An 18,919-nucleotide genomic window follows, 5' to 3' on the forward strand; every position below is an offset into this window, starting at 1 on the left:
CCCGCCGCTGGCACCCAGCGGCAACCTCAGTGTGTGGACTCTGTTACCCAGAAGGCCTTGCACAGCGCCCGAAGCTGGAATTCCTTGGGTAGTCGGGCTTGCAATTAGCGGAACTTGTTGGTGTTGCCCTGAAGGCTCATCCGACCTGCACGCGGCTAGTTGCTAAGCAAAAGAAATCTTTGGTCAACTGCCACCTGAGTCTAAGCAACAGGAAGTGAGTACCCCTATGCCGGAAGCTGATTGAAATCTCTTTTCTTCTCCCGGACTAAGTCAGTTTCCTTCTCTAACCTGCCCTTTGCTGGGGCGGAAAAAGGAAGATTAGCGGGGTAAGGAATGCACCTTCAGAGATCGTATTTCTTTCCCTGTTCTCCCTAAGAATACCTGGGATTGAAGCATTTGGGTAATCCAGACAAAGGATGGTCCCAGTGAGACTTCAAGGACCACACCCTGACCTGATTTTACAGAATTCAAGCAGGAGAGGTGACCTTTGTCCTAGCGTCGTCAAGACATTAGGCCCATGGGGCACTTGGTTCCGTTCTTTACTTGTTACTTCCCAGTCTTACAACCCTCAAATTATTATCTAACCGCAGCCCTGCATCATGCCTCATATTGATAATGATGTGAAACTAGACTTCAAGGATGTCCTGTTGAGGCCCAAACGCAGCACCCTTAAGTCTCGAAGTGAGGTGAGCCCAGCTGTCTTCTTGCTTTTTTGACCTCAGACTTCTGGCAGACCAGGACCAAGAAAGCTGCCCGGTTCTAACGTGATACATATTTTCTGGATAAATGAAATGCTTAATTTCCTGTTGATGTCTACAGGTAGATCTCACAAGGTCCTTCTCATTCCGGAACTCAAAGCAGATATACAATGGCATTCCCATCATTGCTGCCAATATGGATACCGTGGGGACTTTTGAGATGGCTAAGGTTCTCTGTAAGGTGAGACTAGCTTTACGCACCCTACCCAATGTTACCCCAGCAGGCTGCAGAGGCATTGCATTTCTTTTTTTTGGTTTTTCGAGACAGGGTTTCTCTGTGTAGTTTTGGTGCCTGTCCTGGATCTCGCTCTGTAGACCAGGCTGGCCTCGAACTCACAGAGACCCGCCTGGCTCTGCCTCCCGAGTGCTGGGATTAAAGGCGTGCGACACCGCAGCCCGGCTGAGGCATTGCATTTCTACTCCCATTCTCTGGCAATAGACAGAATGTTGGGTTTACTAATTTTTTCCATTACTAAGGACCCTTTATCACTTCAAAGATCCGTTTGAGTTGGTGAGATTCAGGATTTGATTTTCTTCCATTTTTTGATTAATAACCCCCATAAGTTATATACCTTACCAAATTCTTCCTGCATCCACCCAGGTCAGCCCAGTCATATGCATCTCTCCAGTCTGCCATTGTTTTGAACACTGAGCATTCATTGTTTAGTCCAGAAACGAAATACTGTTTTGAATACTTAAACATTTCTACCTGGAATATCGTAGAGAAAAGGAGCTTATTAGTTCTCTTGTATGCCTGTTATTCTTTTAATTTTCCCCTTCTTTAAGTCCTAGGTTCCTGGGAGTTTCTGAGATGTACCCCAAATGGAGTTTTTTCTTAACTACAGGTTGTTCCCTTTGAACATGGAAGCCTCTGCTCCTGTCAGTAACGTTGCTTGCCTCTGTGCATGTAGCTGAGAAGGTAGCTAGTTGCCTGGGCACTCTTGAGAACATAATGTGCTTTGCTAGTCACCCCACGTAGCCCTAGTTGATTGGTTCTGTTTGTGGCTGTTAGCCTTAAGGGCTTTCTCATCTTTGTTTTTGTAGAATATTTGTTGTGCTTCCTCTGAAATTGATAATTGCGGAGTTTTGTTACTTTATTCCTGTCACCATTTACTAATTGTTCAGGACTCCTCTTGTCTGTTGTCTGCCTTCTCTGACAGGTAGATTTGGGGAACGGTAAGTCTGTTGAAAGACATGCTGTAATATATGAACTTTACTGGGGATTGGATCTCAATACTGTGGATAAGTGCTACAGAAATAAAACGTTAGCCAGGCAGAGGTGGCACACACATTTAATCTCAGCACTCGGGAAGTGGATCTCTGTGAGTTGGAGGCTAGCCTGGTCTATAAATCAAGTTCCAGGACATCCAGAGCTTTTAGAGAAACCCTGTCTCAAAAAAACCAAAAAAATAATCAAATTTTAGAAAAATAGCCAAGTCTCAGTAATGATAAAAAAAAAAAAAAAAAGGTCAGCTACAAGCCAACTTTTTCTTAGGGTTGGTATGTGTTGGGTGTGTTTATTAGGCCAAATATCTCCAAGATCTGCTGACTACCTAGAGCTTTTGTTTATCAACATGTTGACTTGGAGTGTTACTGAGAAAGCAGAATACTGGCTTTTAAGCATAGAACTTCCTGTTGCTGATACATGACTTCCTTGGGTCTCTCCTCATTTGCAAGATTTGTGCTGTTTCAGCCAACTCCTGACTCTTGTGTGGTTGCATGTTTGTGCTTTCAGAAAGCACAAACACCAGCATGAAGTGTCTTCTGAATGCCTTTCTCAGGGGATATTGTTTGCAGTTCCATGAGCCAGAGGTTTTTTTTTTTTTTTTTTTTGATTTTTCGAGACAGGGTTTCTCTGTGTAGCTTTGCGCCTTTCCTGGAACTCACTTTGGAGACCAGGCTGGCCTCGAACTCACAGAGATCCGCCTGCCTCTGCCTTCCGAGTGCTGGGATTAAAGGCGTGCGCCACCACCGCCCGGCTGAGCCAGAGGTTTTGAGCCTGATGAGTCTTTTTGTTGTTTTGTTTTGTTTTCCTGAGACAGGGTTTCTCTGTAGCACCGGCTGTTGAATCAAAGGTCCGCCTGCCTCCGCCAGAGTGCTGGGATTAAAGGCTTGTGACAGACACCACCACCCATCGAGCCATTGCATTTTTGAATTTACCTAAGATAGATGAAATTGATCTTTGCATGTTTTTGTCCCCAACTCCAGCAGAAAAAGGGATGGAATAGTATTTTGTTGCTCCACTGGTCTTAAGTCTTTAACTTTGTGTAGATCTATAGTTGGATTACTGCCAGCAAGTAAACCAGAAGAGTTTAGAAAAAGAGAGATTTTTTAGTACTGGATTGCCTTAGAGCCAAGTGTAGACAAACACTAGCTCCAGCTAGCCTCCTCATAGTTCTTCCATGCCTGCCCCTTGTCCTGCTGTACCAGCAGCAGCATGTTCCTGTCACTCTCTAGGTCACAAGCAATGTATGTGCTAGCAAGTTAAATCCAACCCAGCTCACAGGACTCGGATAGGAATACTTGACAAGTGCTAATTTTGGGTAAAAAGCTATACTGGGATCTGTAGCAAGAACAGTGGTTGAAGCAGCTCGGTCACGGACTTCGCGCTGTTTCTCTCTCAAATGCATCATCTTCTCTCGGGACAGTATAAAGGTAGATCTGGAAATAGCCTGATGAAGCCTTTGCCCTTTTGATGGTTCTCTCTCCTCCTCAGTTCTCCCTTTTCACTGCCGTCCATAAGCACTACAGCATCCGTCAGTGGGAAGAGTTTGCCAGCCAGAACCCTGACTGTCTTGAGGTAACTCAGGGCCCACCCCGCTCCCTTATCAGTTTCCCAGGAACCCTTTTTTGGCTCTTAGACATCAGCCCCCACTGTTATTGACTGCTTACGAGGTGGGTCACTTCTGACGCAATGCCACAGGCTGGTCTAACGCTTTCTCCACAGCACCTGGCCGCCAGCTCTGGCACAGGCTCTGCTGACTTTGAGCAGCTGGAACAGATCCTGGAAGCTATTCCCCAAGTGAAATACATATGCCTGGATGTGGCTAATGGCTATTCTGAACATTTTGTTGAATTTGTAAAGGATGTACGGAAGCGCTTCCCCCAACACACCATCATGGTATGTTTCTCTCTCTTTTTTTTTTTTTTTCCCAGACAAGGTTTCTTTGTGTGGCCCTGGCCACCCTGGAACTCACTCTCTAAACCGGGCTGGCCTCAAACTCAGAGATCTGCTGCCTTCCGAGTGCTGCAATTAAAAGCATGTGCCATCCCCCTCGGCTGGGTGTTTGTCACCCTACTCCTTTGTGACATTCAGTTTTGTCCTCTGCTGCACCTTGTTTCTGTTCTACACATTATTGTCACGGCTCAAAGTTTTATATGTGTCTTAATCAGTGCAATCTCGGACCCTTAATTCACAGTCCATCAACCCAGTGACTCTGACGTCACTTAAACATGATGGAGGGGCTGGAGAGATGGCTCAGAGGTTAAGAGCACTGACTGTTCTTCCAGAGGTCCTGAGTTCAATTCCCGGCAGCCACATGGTGGCTCACAACCACCCGTAATGAGATCTGGCGCCCTCTACTGGCATGCAGGCAGAACACTGTATATATAATAAATAAATTTAATATATATATATATGTGTATATATGTGTGTATATATATATATATATATATATATATATATATATATATATATATATAAAAACATGATGGAAGCAGGTGTGGTGGTACACACCTTGGGAGGCAGAGGCAGGTAGATCTGAGTTCGAGGCCAGCTGGACTACAGAGTGAGTTCCAGGATAGCAAGGGCTACAGAGAGAAGCTGTCTCAAAAAACCAAAGGGGGAAAAACCCCAACAAAACATGACGGAACATTTATACATTGTGTATGCCTGTGGCACATGTATGTCTGCCTACTGAAATGAACATGCGCTGCAATAATATAGTGTTACATGAAAGCCTGGCATTGTGACACATACCTATAATCCAAGTATTTGGGAGGTAGAAGCAGGAGTTCAAGGCCAGCCCTGAGGTCCTGTCTCAAATTAACAGCAAAAAGGATCACATAAAACCATGTTTTATTTTTTTGGAGGCTTATTAGAGACAAAACCCAAGGCTTCCTTTTCTTCACAGCATTGAAAGGAATGGAATGCCTGCACTGTCCCAGTAGTTAGGCAGATGGATGTTTTAGCCCCCGTTTCAGTCTTTCCGTTTTCTCTGAAGGACTGGGGAGGAGTGACCCGGTAGTGAAAGCGACCACTGTCCGATCTGAGTGGCTTCTCTGCCCCGCCAATAGCTCTTTAATGCCACCTTGTCTTCTCATTGGTCAGCTTTACTGCCTCAAAGGTCAACGACGACACTGGCCATACTTCACACTAAGGGAAAGTCTGCATGTGGGGGGAGGGGTGAGTGGGCATCTAGGTCCCTTGAAGTTGGTGAAGGGTCCTGTAGAGGGGCTCCAGTACCCTTTATTTGTAACAGGACAGTCGGAGTCAAGGTGTCTGGGCACAAAGGCTGCTCTCCACCGCTGACCCTAAGGATGGTCTGTTTTGATTGTGTCTCAGGCAGGAAATGTGGTAACAGGAGAGATGGTAGAAGAGCTAATCCTTTCTGGGGCCGACATCATCAAAGTGGGAATTGGTCCTGGTAAGCTGGTTCCCTGGGGCCACTGTTTTATTTACCCCTTTGGTGGAGACCATAGAACACTGCTCTCACCCGTCATGCTCTTCCCAGGCTCTGTTTGTACAACTCGGAAGAAAACTGGAGTGGGGTATCCACAGCTCAGTGCGGTGATGGAGTGTGCAGATGCTGCTCATGGCCTCAGAGGCCATATCATTTCAGTAAGACCCAAAAGCTGGGGGCGGTTTACAGCTGCTTAGCAGCTGTGTTTTCTGTAGCGTGGGGCTCCAGCCAAGTCCTGCTCAGGACCTGAACTCTTGTCCATTTCGACATGGGCAGTTGTGAAGCCTGGAGGAGTCCATGCTGTCTCTCACAGTGCTTGTTACTTTGTAGGATGGAGGCTGCAGCTGTCCTGGAGATGTGGCAAAGGCTTTTGGTAAGGAGACTGGGAGAGCACAGGAGGGTCCTGTAAGTCACCTCTGAGGGTCTAGGGTCAGGCTAGAGGCAGCTCGGGAAGCCATTCGGATTCATAATGTGAACTAGTGACTCTAAAACCTAAAGTGTCACCTGTGACAAGCTAGCAGAGGAAATCCTGAGGTTTTGACTCTCCCAAGCATGATCCAGGGCCACCTAAGCCATGCCATAGATTGTTGGCCAATGTAGACTTCTGAGCCCCACATCCAACCTCCAAAATCACCCCGAGGAACAAAACTGCAAATCTTCATTTGTCTGTTTCCCAGGTGATCCATAAGATTGGAGACTATCCCCTTGGGACTAAAGTCACCCTGAGCTGGGGAGCAGTAAAATGATATCACGGGAAGATAGGAAAAGCAGAAACCAGTCAGGGAACTTCTGGGTCTGTAAAAACCTTGAGGAAGTTAGTCCCACTGGGGAGCAGAGGCAAGGGCAGAACAGCCCCAAGGAATTGTGGGTCAGCTATGCCAACAGCCCCAAGAAGCTGCTGGTCTATAGAAAACACAGCTGACTTTGAAGGTGGCTATAGGGTACCTGGGCCAGATGCATCTTTTCCAACTCCTTGACTTTGGCAGGGGCAGGGGCTGACTTTGTGATGCTGGGTGGCATGCTGGCTGGGCACAGTGAATCAGGTGGCGAACTCATTGAAAGGGATGGCAAGAAGTACAAGCTCTTCTATGGAATGAGTTCTGAAATGGCGATGAAGAAATATTCAGGAGGTGTGGCTGAGTACAGGTATGTATGGAAGGCTAGCACGTGAGTGTTGTTGGTAAATGGGACTATGGAAAATGGTGTCACACCTCCTGGGAAATGCAGGGCACCATTCTTGGGAGAAAAATGGTGAAGGGGTTATAAATGTTAGAGACAGGAAGAGTCACTGGGCTTAAGGAGTTCTATCACCAAGTAGGTAATAAAAGTTTCTCTTTTCTAAGGGCCTCAGAGGGAAAGACAGTGGAAGTTCCCTTTAAAGGAGATGTGGAACACACTATTCGTGACATCCTAGGAGGCATCAGGTCTACATGCACATACGTAGGCGCTGCTAAGCTGAAGGAATTGAGTCGGAGAACTACCTTTATCCGAGTCACCCAGCAAGTGAATCCAATCTTCAGCGATTCCCGATAGACTCGAGAAGTCTCCTTTCCCAAGGCAGCAACGCTCTACCACTGGGGCCTTCCAGAGGGGCTTCTCCCCCCTCCCAGCTACCGTGGCTGTGTGTTCCTTAACCCAGTCCCTATCATCTCACTCCTGAGTGCTCCTGCAGTCACTTACGCTTTCTGCACACACGAAATGCTAAGGGCACTCACTGGGGAAGAGGCAAGGAAGAAGATGCGAGATCAACAGATGGGAACCCGGGACAGCATCCTGAAGGTTAGGAGGAAAGATGCTGATTGATACATAAATGACAGGCCTTGGTCTGGAAAAGGCAGGCTTTTGGAATCATGTTAATCAGCTTCATTAAATGAGATCATCAAATACCTAAACAGTTTAGAAGTACCTAAATATTTGAAATAACCCTAATAAAGATAGATCCTATTGATGGTAAGAAGAGGTGCAGGGCTTTCTGCACGGGCTGGTATCTGGACGCTCCTCCTGGGCAGAGGTGGGAGTGACCCCGACCCAGTGGAATCAAGAACAAGGAGTGTTATTCTCATGAAGCATCCACATTCTGGTGTCACCAACTCAAGATAACTTAGTAGCATGAGCACTTACAAAGTATGTCCTGGCATTAGGGAATGTTGTTAGAACAGCATTAATGATTTCTAGGCTCTCTCAATTCTGGTAACCCTTCTAGATAAATCTGAACAGGAAGGGCTTCAACAAGCCAGTTATGTTCCTGATGAATGAACATAGGAATGAATGAATGAATGAACTTAGGTCTACACAGACCTAAGTCTTAATTCCCCTTCTTCTCATCATGACAGAGCAACACATTCAAGTTTTAATTTTCAAGCATTTACAAAGCTTTAGCAACGTAGCCAGGCAGCTCAGGTCTGGGCTTCCTCTTCATTTCCACTAAACTGCATGCAGGGCTGCAGAGGCAGATGGACAGTGCAGAGGACATTCCAGTACTGTTACAGGCCCCTAGAACTGTTTATCTGGCCAGGAATGAACAGGCAGGACTTGGCATGTAGTCACAAAACATGGGGATAAAGGTGTCAAACTTTGTCTTCTGATAGTTTTTCAGAGACTCCTATAGAGAAGGAAGCATAATTCCTGTAACTGGGGACCCCTACCATGGAGTCCTGCCTCGCTCTGCCCTCCTCTAGCTCAGCTTTCGGTTTCTTCCTACTCACCTTTCCTTCCCTCTGGTCACTTTCTTCCTCTTCAGAGTCCAACACCAAGTCCCCTATGGTAATGGCGGAGCTACACAGAGATGGGGACTGGACTGCAGGGAAGAAGCCACAATTAAACCCAAACCATTCTTTTCTGTGAATACAGGCCCCCAAAATTCCCAAAGGCAGGCAGGCTGACCCAGTCCTGACTTGGCCCACTTACCTGGTTTCTTGGCTCTAGGAGGTGATAGGGAGAGACTTAGAGGGTCCATGTAGCAATCCACACAGTTCCTGAGGTGGAAACAAGGGAGAAGGTGGGGTGAAGGAGGGAAGTAGGCGAGGGGCGCTCCTAAGGAAGGAGAAGCAATCCTTACTCCTTTGGCTGTGCATTGGGTGAGGCAGGCGGGCTCTCCTCTGGAACCCTTTTCCCCAGGCCCTGAGACGCCGGCTTAGACTTCCCGCCGGAAACGGTTTTTGTGCCCACGGAACCTGCTGTGTCCACTCCATGCTCTTCTCTGCTTTTAGAGTTAGCTCTGTCTTGGGCTGGTAAGTCCATACTCCTGAAGGGGAGCAGCATGACTGTAGGCCGCTCTTTATGGCTTCCCTTTGCAGAGGTCCACTGTGATCGGAATTTTCGCTGTCCTAGAGGGGCCAGATTAAAGCGGCTGCCAGCTAAATGTTCTGGGTGCTCCCGTGAAGCTGGTTGGTGAAGGCGGAGCTTAGCTTGAGGCGGAGGACTGTGGAGTGCTGGTTTCATTTGCTGGTGAGGCCTCTGTTCCATGGGTTCTGCCAGAGTCACTGAGTCAGAAGCAGAGCTCTCTGAATGAGAAAATAAGACGCCTTATAAAATTAGTAATAGGTTAACCCAGTCAGGTTCGTGTCTCAGGTCCACATAATTTCTAATCGGCTGACTCAGGTTTGGTCAAGCTAAACACTAACCTCCAAATTTCCAGTTATCCCGATGGTTCTCTTACCTGGAAATGGCCATCCCATGTCCATACCATACTGGCGCAAAGCAACAGAAGAGGTGACCAGACAGCCAGGCTGAACCCAACTTAGAGCATCCTGAAGCTGTGGGCAAGAGAGGCGACAGCTATGAGCATCACAGTTCTCGGCAAGGCCACCCCACGTTCCGCCCGTAAGGTGTCTTGTCTCAACAACCTCTTGTTCTTTGACTGCAGGCAGTGCTTTTTCTAGCTGACACAAGTATTCAAAGAATAGCTTCTCTATGGCAACCAGAAAGGGTTCCCCATAGTCTTGTTTGAGTTCCTTTATGTGGGAAAGAGAAGCAGCAGGTCAGATGAGTTTTAGGAAAAACAGACATCACATAACATCCTCTGAGCCAACCGTTCTCACCTGCAGGCTCAAGGCCAAATCCTCAGTCTCTGCCAGCTGCTTCACATGCAGGCAAAAACTTTCCCGTGCCTCCCAAATCTTTCTATCTTGCTTTGTCTGTTGAGATGGAAGACAGAAAAATTGGGAGGCGGGGGTGTCATCAGGATCCAGGGGCAACTTGGTTGCATCCCGCCTAATGAGTGTGGGTTGTGGAGGGATTACTCACAGCTGCGGGGTCCAGTGGTACTGGTCTCTGGGGATGGGTCTCTGGGAAGTGATGATTCAGGGCATCCAGGACCTGGGCCCAGGGTTGCTCCTGCAGGATCAACTCCACCACCACCTGCACGGTACTGCGCTCAGAATTCCCACCCTTTTTCCAAGCGGTCTTCATCCCAACCTTAGCGGGCCTTCCTCGGGTCCTCGCATCCCGCCCGCCCCTTTACGTTCTTCTCTTTCTAGTACCTTGGCTTTTAGGCCCATACACAGGCGTTCATGGTGTCGGTAGCAAACCAAGCCGGGGGCAGCAGCGCGCAGGGACTGCAGAAACTCCAGCACTCTGGGGAAGTGCTCGACGCGGCGGCGGCGGACGACCAGCCAGCTGGCGGCCGCTGCAAACCGCAGGGACGCGGGACCCACCCCGGGGGGTGGAGCCATGGCCCGGGCACCCTCTCCCCCTGCGCCCCTCTCGCCCTGCCCGGCCTCCCCCGCAGGCGGAGCTTCGGTTCTCTCGTCGGCACCGGAAGATCGGCGGACTGGCTGGGATCCTTTCGGCAAAGTCCTGGAATTCTGGGGTCTCCCCCCAAAGCCGGTGACTAGGTAGACGGACGAACCGACCCAGACCGCTAAGCTTAAAACGGCGCCACTCGACGGACCGCGCGGGTGCGTCACTTCCGACCGAGCGCCCCGCTTTCCCGCCCCGGAAGGGGCCGCGGAGGCACCTGTGACGTCAGCGGGGACCCCCGGCCCTGAACCGACGTCTGTGGCGCCGCTCTCGCCGTTCACGCGGATCCCCGGGGGTTCCGCAAACCCAGCCGCCGGAACCGGCACCCGCGGAGCCTTTCCTGGGCGGCAAGCCGCTCCCTCAAGGAATTCGGTCATTCATTTCGCCAAACAGAAGAGGGCGCTCGCGTTCAAGAAACCAAATACACCGCTGGAGGGGCGTTCGGCCGCCGAGTGCTCGCCCGTCCGAAATACCGCAGTTAGCCAGGGGGTTCCTGGGCGCTTTTGTGCTTTTCTGTGCCACATCTTCGCTGTTCCGCGTGGTTTCGAGTATTTAAAGTTTCCTCTTCCGAGTTTCTTTGAGCGCTAACTTGAGTCCTTCAGTGGATTGACTGTTTTCCTTGTCCGTCTCCTTGTCACAGTCCCTGGTGCCTCTGATTGCCATCCCCAAAGACAGGACCGGTCATGCTGTCCCTGTCGACACTCTTACTTTGTTGATTGCATTCATTGCCTGCTTTGCCCGCCTTACAGGCAGTTCAGGAAACCTGCGCTCTTCCGATGGTTTCTTCCATTCCCACACTCAAGGCTCACGCGTTGCCTGCATCCTCCAGAGCAGTGTTCTGAGCTCAGCCAGACCTAGTACCAAAGTACACATTGGATAGTAAAGTTGTAGTTGATTTCTTTCATCCTTCTCTGTCTTTTATTTATGCAAATCTGAATTTCTGACCTCATTTCCCTATTTCTCCAAAGAATTTTCCTCGTGGTCTGGTGGCGCACACCTATGAATCCCAGCGTGAGGGGAGATGAGGACAGACATCTTTCTAGGAGTTCAAAGGCCGACTTGTGCTACATAGAAAGACCTTCCCGGCCTTCGGAGAAAAAAAAAAATTCTAACATCTTCCAGGCAACCTTTCTGGTGACAAATTTCCTTAATTATTGTTTCAGAAAGTATTTCACTTTGGAAGAGAATTCCTCTGAATACAATTATAGGTTGGTGGGCTTTTCCTACAGTACTGCAAATATTTCACTATATACTACCTTGTTGCTTGCACGGTTCTGAGTGGAAGTCCATTCTAGTTATCCGTTGTTTTTAACCCTGAGAAGTTAATTTCCTTTTTAAAATTAGTACATGTTAACTTAATTCTTTCTTTTGAGGTTATTTATTTTTATTTAATGAATGCCAGTGTTTTGTCTGAATGTGTGTCTGTGTACCAGGGGTGTGCAGTGTCCACAGAGGACAGGATATTAGGCCCCCTGGGACTGGAGGTACAGATGGTTGTGAGCCATCACATGGATGCTTGGAATTGAACCTCTGTCCTCTGTCAGACCAGTCAGTGCTCTTAACTGCTGAGCCTCCTCTCCAGTTCCCCTTAATTTCTTTTCTGTTTTATTTATTTCTGTTTTATGTATGAGTTAATTTAATTCTTAACCTTGATGGTCATTAGACAGTGTTCTCTGGCCTGCTTTTCTCCTCTCTTCTCTGCTTGTTTCTGTATGGTGTGTGTGTGTGTGTGTGTGTGTGTGTGTGTGTGTGTGTGTGTGTGTCTTTGATTTTGTGTATGTGCAGTCTGAGTATCATTTAGATCTGTTTGTGTTTGTATTTATTCCGCTTGCTAGTCTGAGTTTTCTGGATCTGTGTTTATGTCTGTCATTGTTTTTGGATAGTTCTCAGTCATTGCTTCCAAGATTCCTTCATCATTTGTTTTCACTGGTTATGTGTGCTGCATGGCCTTCTGGGAGACAATACACCACTTGCTGATCCCAAATCGGACAACAGAGACAGAGCAAAGTAATGATTCTGTCCAAGTCTAGTTTGCTGACTCTGGGTGTTTACTCACAGGAGTGGAGGTGACCCCCAAACAGCACGTCACCGAAAAGACTCACCCTGGCATGAAGGACAGCTTCTCCACAGCTGTGCAGATGGAAGTCTCTTTTCACTTAACCTTCCACATTCTATATTGTCATCTCTAAAGACCACATGCAGCTGGGGCAGAATTCCACACTGCTAGGATGGAGGCATGGGAGAGTGGGCGGGACTCTGGTGAGGGTCTCGGGCCTCTTTCCACCACTTTATTCCCTGGAGGAGTATGAACAGCCATCCAGGTGGCTCTTATAGGAAGTTGCTCTGGTTAAAATAACAATGGCTGTTCTCAGGGGACAAAATTCCACAGTATTATGCTACACCTTTGTAGTGTAACACTTCTTGGGTATTATATCTTTTCCACCTTTGCTTATTGTTTGCATTTCATTTTAGAAACATTTTAGCTTTTTAGACAAGTTTTTTTGTGTTGTTTGGTTTTGGTTTTCAAGACAGGATTTCTCTGTGTAGCCCTGGCTGCCCTGGAACTCACTTTGTAGACCAGGCTGGCCTTGAACTCACAGAGATTCTCCTGCCTCTGCCTCCCAAGTGCTGGGACTAAAGGCATGTGCCCCCATAGCCCAGCTTTTAGACAAGTTTATATATATATATATATATATATATATATATATATATATCCCAAAGTAGCCTCAAACTTGCTGTTGTGGGATGTCTTTCTGTATGCTGTGAATATGTATTGCTATGATTGGTTAATAAAGAAGCTGCTCTGGCCTATGGCAATTCAGGTTATAGCCAGGTGGGAAATCCAAGAGAGAGACAGGAAGAAGAAAGGCAGAGAGAGGTGGGAGAGATGCCAGCCTGCAGCCCAAGGAGCAAGACGCCAGCAGACTGGTAATGTCACAACCATGTGGCAAAACATAGATGAATAGAAATGGGTTGATTTAAGATGATAGAGCTAGCCAGCAAGAAACTTAAGCCATTGGCCATACAGTTTGTAATTAATATAAGCCTCTGAGTGATTATTGTATAAGTGGCTGTGGGACCGTGGGGATGGGTGGGACCAAAGAAACTTCTGGCTACAACTTGCTATGTAGCCAAGGATGTCCTTGAACTCCTGCCCCTGCCCTCTGCTTCCCAAGTGCTGAGGTTACAGGTGTGCACCACTACTTCTGTAACTTATGCAGTGCAGGTGCTCTGTGCATGCTGGGTAAGTACTCAGCCACCAGAGCTACATCCTGAGCCCTAATTTTGGGTAATTCCATTGACGATTATTTTCCATTGACGATTATTTCTTCACACTCAGTGATGGTTCAGTCAGTTGAGGAGCCTGGGAACTCTTTGTTCCTGTAACGATGTTGTTTCCTTTTGGTTCATTCTTAGAATTTCCTCTCTCTGTTCCTATCACCTACCTGTTCTTCCTTGTCGTCCACATTTCCTGCCAGAAGCCGGATTATATTGGCCATAGCTTTGAAATATTGGGTATAATATTCCATTATGTCTGCCATATCTGAGTCTGGTTCTGGTGCTTGCTCTGCCAATTCAAACTGTGTGTAGGTTTTGTTTTCCTTTTAGCGTGCCAAATAATTTTTTTTATGAAACTTCAGATGTGTGGATTAAAGGAATTGAGGAAACCTTTGGCAAGGTTTTTGTGTTTATTTGGCTAGAGGTTACGCTGTGTTTACTGTTGACTGCAGCTGTAGAGGTTACAGACTAAAATTCCTCCAGTACTTTTTATTATTGGCACATCTCTTGTCTTTGAAGTTCTTAGATTTTGCTTTTGTTGTTGTTTTTTTCTCTTCAACTATTTCTTTCTATTTTATGTCTATGAGTGTTCTGCCTGCATGTATGTGTGTACACTGTGTGCGTGTCTAGTGTCCATGGAGCCGAAAGAGGGTGTCTCATTCTTTGGAACTGGAGCTACAGACTCTTGTGAGCTGACATGTGGGTGCTGGGAACCAAATCTTGGTCCTCTGCAAGAGCAGCAAGTGCTCTTAGCTGCTGAGCCATCCATGGCAGTTTGAAAGAAGATGGCCCCCAGAGGGAGTGGCACTACTTTAAGAGGTGTGGCCTCACTGGAGTGGGTGTGGTCTTATTGGAGGAAGTCTATCACTGTAGCGGTGGGCTTTGAGGTCTCATATATGCTCAAGATACCACCCAGTGTCTCAGTTGACTTCTTGTTGCCTTTGGATCAAGATGTAGGACTCTCAGCTCCATGGTATGTGGCACCATGGTGATAATGGACTGAACCTCTGAACTGTAAGCCACCCAATTAAATGTATTCCTTTTTGGTGCCATGGTCATGGTGTCTCTTCACATCAGTAGAAACCCTAACTAAGACAAACCATCTCTCCTCATTTTTTTTTCTTGAGACAGAATCTCATGTAGTTCAGGCTACCCTGGAACTAGCTATGTACTGAGGATAGCCTTGAACTTTGCACCCTCGTATTTCTGTCTCCCAAATGCTGAGGCTTTAGATGTGCATCACGATGTCTGGCTTCTAGAAACTTCTTAACATGCACGATGTGCCATTCTTTCCCTTATGTTCCTGTTGTTATACAAGAGCTCTTGTGTTTTTTTTTTCTTTTTAAATTTTTTATTTTTTCTTGGGTGCCCATGTGCCATGATGCACATACAGAGGTGAGAAGACACATTTGGGGAACCCGTGCTTTCCAGCCACTTTTACATGGGTCCCCGGGATCCGTCCACAGCTTTTGCCTGCTGGGTCATCTCACCAGCCCTCCAAGAGCTCTTGTGATTGAGGGGGAGGCTGAGGGGGTGGGGTGGTGGGAGTATTCTATTGTCCTACATTAGGTAGGTGTCTTTTAGAGTTTGTGCTAAGAGCTGTGACTCTCACACATGTTTCTTAGGACCATATATCTTTGTCTTCTTCCAGGGAACACAGGCGAGCCAGAGTAAGCTGGAGTTGAGTGCCCCTTGTGAAAGGTGGGAGGAACCAGAGGGAGGAACTTCCCCTTTTCCAGATTAACTGGGCTTTTAGTGACCCCAGCTAGTCAGTTTACTTCCCCCGCCTGTTTTTCTTTCTTTTTAAAGATTTGGTTATCTTATGTGTATGAGTGCTTTGCATGTATGTATGTGCACCAAGTGTGAGCCTAGTCTAGTCTGCAGAGGTCAGAAGAGGGTTTGTGATCTCCTAAACCGGAAGTTATAACTGGCTCAGCCCAGTCCTCTGGAAAAGCACCCAGTGCTCTTAACCACTGAACAATCTCTCCAACCCAAGAGTTAGTTACTTTTGAGGGCAGGCCTTATTAAGAGTGGAATGGGGCTGGAAGCAGGGCAGTGGTGGTGCATTCAGGAGGCAGAGCAGGTGGATCTCTATGAGCTCAAGGCCAGCCTGGTCTAGAGTGAGTTCCAGGACAGGGTCCAAAGCTACACAGAGAAACCCTGTCTTTTTTTTTTTTTTCAAATAAAAGTCATTTTATTTATTTTTCATTTTCCGAGACAAGGTTTCTTTGTGTAGCCCTGGCTGTCCTGGAACTCGCTCTGTAGACCAGGCTGGCCTTGAACTCAGAGATCCACTTGCCTCTGCCTCCAGATTAAAGGCATGCACCACCACCATCCAGTAAAAAACAGATAAAATAGAGAAAAGAATTCTCAACAAAGGTATCTCCATGGCCTATAATTCTGCAGTTTGAGGATACATTCTCCTAAGCAATCACAAAAGACAAGCTAGCTGCTGCATTGAGAACCTTAACATTCACACTGTCTTCTAGAGCAACACCATCCCAGGCTGTTTGACTGTCACAAGATGAACCTGACAGTGAGCAGTTAGTTTACAAAACCAATTAAAACCGAATACCAGCTACATCAGAAAACGATAAAGGAATCAGTTTAAAGTAAATATGTATTTTCTTTTATTATTTTATTTTTTCAGAGAGCTATGTTTTACTTAAGTTGTGTGAGTGAGATTCCTATTCATCTTCCCCTTCACTGTTTGATTTATGGCAGACATTTTTCTGCAGGCTAATCCATATTCTAAAAAGATTTTAGCCTCCCCTCCTGAAAGTACAGTCAGCATTTTCTTTCATCAGCTTGATAACGGTACAAATTCTTATCCTAATATGAAATGTTTCACTAAAGCTTGCCCAGTGATTGGACAAAACCAAAACTTATTATAAGCCACAGTCATCCTAGGGTCCTCCCTGCTAGGTAGCCTCCCTGGATCTGGGGGTTGCAGTCTTGAAAAAAAAATATCTCTTAGTAGTTGGGGGCTGGAGAGATAGCTCAGTGATTAAGAGCGCATAAAGCTTGGACTGTGACGGACAGATTGGGAAAGGAGAATTTGCTAACACGTCAATCATGCAAAGAATGCAGAGGACCCAGGTTTGGTTCACAGCACCCACATGGTGGCTCACAACCATCTGTGACTCCAGTTCCAGGGGACCCAGTGCCATCTTCTGATCTCTAGGGGCACCAGGTATATGCACACGTGGTACACATATATACATGTAGGCAAAACTCCCATACACATAAAATAATCTTAAAAATAAGCTTAGTACATGCACATAATCATTCATTCTCCCATATACTTTATTATTTATTTTTTTGAGATAGTGTTTCTAGGTAGCCAAGGCTGGGCTCAAATTTGAAATCTGCCTGCCTCTGCCTGCCAATTGTTAGGAATTACAGGCATGTGCTGCTATACCACCCAATCTTCTGGATACTTCCATTTTTGTCTACATTTATTTATTTGTGAGTATGTGTAAGGGAGGGTCATGTGCATACTATAGCACTTGCATGGATGTCAGAGGACAGCTTGCTGGTGTCAACTCTCTCTTTCCACCATGGGAGGGTCCAAGGAATCAAACTCGGTTGTCAGGCTTACCCAGAAAGCCATCTAGCTGTCGTTTTTTTGGACATTTTTAAGCAGTTCAAGATTACTTAGCATAAAAAAGCAACAGAAAACAAGCCTGTTACATTTTAAAAATTAGCTGCTTTAAAACAAAACAAACAAAAAAACCCAGCTAGGTATGGCAGAGGCAGGGGCAGGTGAATTTGCCCTCTGTGAGTTCGAGACCAGCCTGGTCTACAGAGTGAGTTCCAGGACAGCCAGGACTGTTACACAGAGAAACCCTGTCTCGGAAAAACAAAATAAAACAAAAAACATGTATCACTATGTAGCCCTGGCCTTCAGCGTGGAGATCTGCCTGTTTCTGCTTCTGGGTAGGGGTTTAAAGCGATGGCCGCCTCACCCGGCTGTGTCCGTTACTTTTAAAGTCGTATGAAAGCTGCTAATTTAGAGCAAGCTTAGGTCTCAAAGCTGGGACAAAGGCTGAGGTGCCTACTTAACGTATCAAAGTGGACCTGACCACCAGGCTGTCCCAGGACCCCTCAGTCCCTACCTGTTACAAGGCATGGCTGGCTGGCACACCCCACCCTCTACCCTGTCCCCTCCAGCCCCGGAGTTGGGCTGCCCTTCCCCCAGCAGCTCTTCCCCGTACAATCCAGCCACTTTGGCTATGCCAGCCCTTTTCACCCTTTACCCTCCCGGCCTCTTGGTCTGCCTCTCCCCTCTCCTATACCCCACTCCTCACAAGGCCTGGCTCAGGGTCACGTTCACTCTGGACTCTCCCACGTGTCTCTACCTCTGGCTATGTTCTCCCTCATATCTACAAAAAAGTTCTTCCTTCAGCCGGGCATTGGTGGCGCACGCCTTTAATCCCAGCACTCGGGAGGCAGAGGCAGGCGGATCTCTGTGAGTTCGAGGCCAGCCTGGGCTACCAAGTTAGTTCCAGGAAAGGCGCAAAGCTACACAGAGAAACCCTGTCTCGAAAAAACCAAAAAAAAAAAAAAAAAAAAGTTCTTCCTCCTCCACACCTAGGAGGAGTCATGTCCTCCTTTTTTATTTCTTTTTTTCCCCCATCCACTTACAAATTGAAACAATATGAAAAGCCTGATGCCACGAATACATAACATTCCATGAAAAATACATGGGGGCTGGAGAGATGGTTCAGTGGTTGAGAGCACCTGTTGCTTCAGCAGAGGATCAATGTTCAGTTCCCAGCATCACATAGTGATTCACAGCCTCAGCTTCAGTTCTAGGGCATCTGATGACCTCTTCTGACCTCCACAGGCACCAGGCATACACACGGTACACATACATACGTGCAGAAAACACACACACACACACACACACACACACACACACACACACACATATATGCAGAACACACACACACACATACATAAAATAAATTTAAAAGGAAAAATTGAGCCAGATATGTGAGTTTTTAATATAGCACTTGGGGGTCTGGGGCAGGAGGATTGCAAGTTTGAAACTTGGACTCTGATGGGCAGATTGGGAAAGAGAATTTGCTAACAAGCCAGTCATACAAAGAATTAGATATATACTGTGAGGTACCTGGTGAAGGGCTTCTCCAGGAGAGGATGAAGTCACAGAGTTCCTGAAACAGAAGCACAACCAAGAAAGCCAAAAGGTGAAGGCCAGACAAGGGCCGAGACTGGAGGCGAGGAAGTAACAAGTCAGGGCAGGGTTGATCCACGCCTTTAATCCCAGCACTTGAGAGACAGAGGCAGGGGGATCTCTGTGAGTTCGAGACCAGCCTGGTCTACAGAGCGAGATCCAGGGCAGGCTCCAAAGCTACACAGAGAAACCCTGTGTCAAAAACAAACAAACAAAACAAAGTAACAAGTCATAAGCACCGGCTTAGCCCGGATTTGAGC

The 18,919-nt window shown here is 47.1% G+C and overlaps 2 protein-coding genes across 5 annotated transcripts; one reads left to right on the forward strand and one right to left on the reverse strand.

Annotated features, from left to right (window-relative positions):
* The first annotated feature begins 74 nt into the window (after nucleotides 1-74).
* Nucleotides 75-7,332, forward strand: Gmpr2 (guanosine monophosphate reductase 2). 3 transcript variants are annotated; one of them, XM_006988551.4, is made up of 10 exons: nucleotides 75-214; nucleotides 591-686; nucleotides 820-939; nucleotides 3,475-3,558; nucleotides 3,706-3,879; nucleotides 5,323-5,404; nucleotides 5,492-5,598; nucleotides 5,771-5,813; nucleotides 6,427-6,586; nucleotides 6,784-7,332. In XM_006988551.4, the coding sequence occupies exons 2-10, from the start codon at nucleotides 600-602 to the stop codon at nucleotides 6,971-6,973; spliced, it is 1,047 nt and encodes a 348-aa protein (XP_006988613.1). In that variant the 5' UTR covers nucleotides 75-214; nucleotides 591-599; the 3' UTR covers nucleotides 6,974-7,332. The 3 variants fall into 3 exon arrangements, with proteins under 3 accessions (XP_006988613.1, XP_042140836.1, XP_015862465.1); XM_016006979.3 differs by having other exon boundaries at nucleotides 194-326; XM_042284902.2 differs by lacking the exon at nucleotides 591-686 and having other exon boundaries at nucleotides 80-214.
* On the reverse strand, nucleotides 4,820-10,453 carry Tinf2 (TERF1 interacting nuclear factor 2). 2 transcript variants are annotated; one of them, XM_042284898.2, is made up of 9 exons: nucleotides 9,922-10,453; nucleotides 9,686-9,799; nucleotides 9,481-9,576; nucleotides 9,286-9,393; nucleotides 9,099-9,195; nucleotides 8,499-8,943; nucleotides 8,348-8,415; nucleotides 8,146-8,237; nucleotides 4,820-5,789 (listed from the first exon to the last, which is right to left on the reverse strand). In XM_042284898.2, the coding sequence occupies exons 1-9, from the start codon at nucleotides 10,111-10,113 to the stop codon at nucleotides 5,760-5,762; spliced, it is 1,242 nt and encodes a 413-aa protein (XP_042140832.2). In that variant the 5' UTR covers nucleotides 10,114-10,453; the 3' UTR covers nucleotides 4,820-5,759. The 2 variants fall into 2 exon arrangements, with proteins under 2 accessions (XP_042140832.2, XP_006988609.2); XM_006988547.4 differs by lacking the exon at nucleotides 4,820-5,789 and adding an exon at nucleotides 7,777-8,042 and having other exon boundaries at nucleotides 9,922-10,449.
* Nucleotides 10,454-18,919: the final 8,466 nt, after the last annotated feature.

This window comes from Peromyscus maniculatus, chromosome 9 (genome assembly GCF_049852395.1).
Source record: "Peromyscus maniculatus bairdii isolate BWxNUB_F1_BW_parent chromosome 9, HU_Pman_BW_mat_3.1, whole genome shotgun sequence".
Classification (NCBI taxonomy): domain Eukaryota; kingdom Metazoa; phylum Chordata; class Mammalia; order Rodentia; family Cricetidae; genus Peromyscus; species Peromyscus maniculatus.

Bases quoted from the DNA above. Each gene is read 5' to 3' on its own strand.
- Gmpr2 (XM_006988551.4), top strand. From the start codon at position 600: ATGCCTCATATTGATAATGATGTGAAACTAGACTTCAAGGATGTCCTG. The intron at 3,559-3,705 runs GTAACTCAGGGC...CTTTCTCCACAG, and splicing joins AGAACCCTGACTGTCTTGAG to CACCTGGCCGCCAGCTCTGG. The intron at 5,599-5,770 runs GTAAGACCCAAA...GTTACTTTGTAG, and splicing joins TCAGAGGCCATATCATTTCA to GATGGAGGCTGCAGCTGTCC.
- Tinf2 (XM_006988547.4), bottom strand. From the start codon at position 10,113: ATGGCTCCACCCCCCGGGGTGGGTCCCGCGTCCCTGCGGTTTGCAGCG. The intron at 9,196-9,285 runs GTTGTTGAGACA...TCTTGCCCACAG, and splicing joins CTGCAGTCAAAGAACAAGAG to CTTCAGGATGCTCTAAGTTG. The intron at 8,238-8,347 runs GTAAGTGGGCCA...TCTTCCCTGCAG, and splicing joins TCCTAGAGCCAAGAAACCAG to TCCAGTCCCCATCTCTGTGT.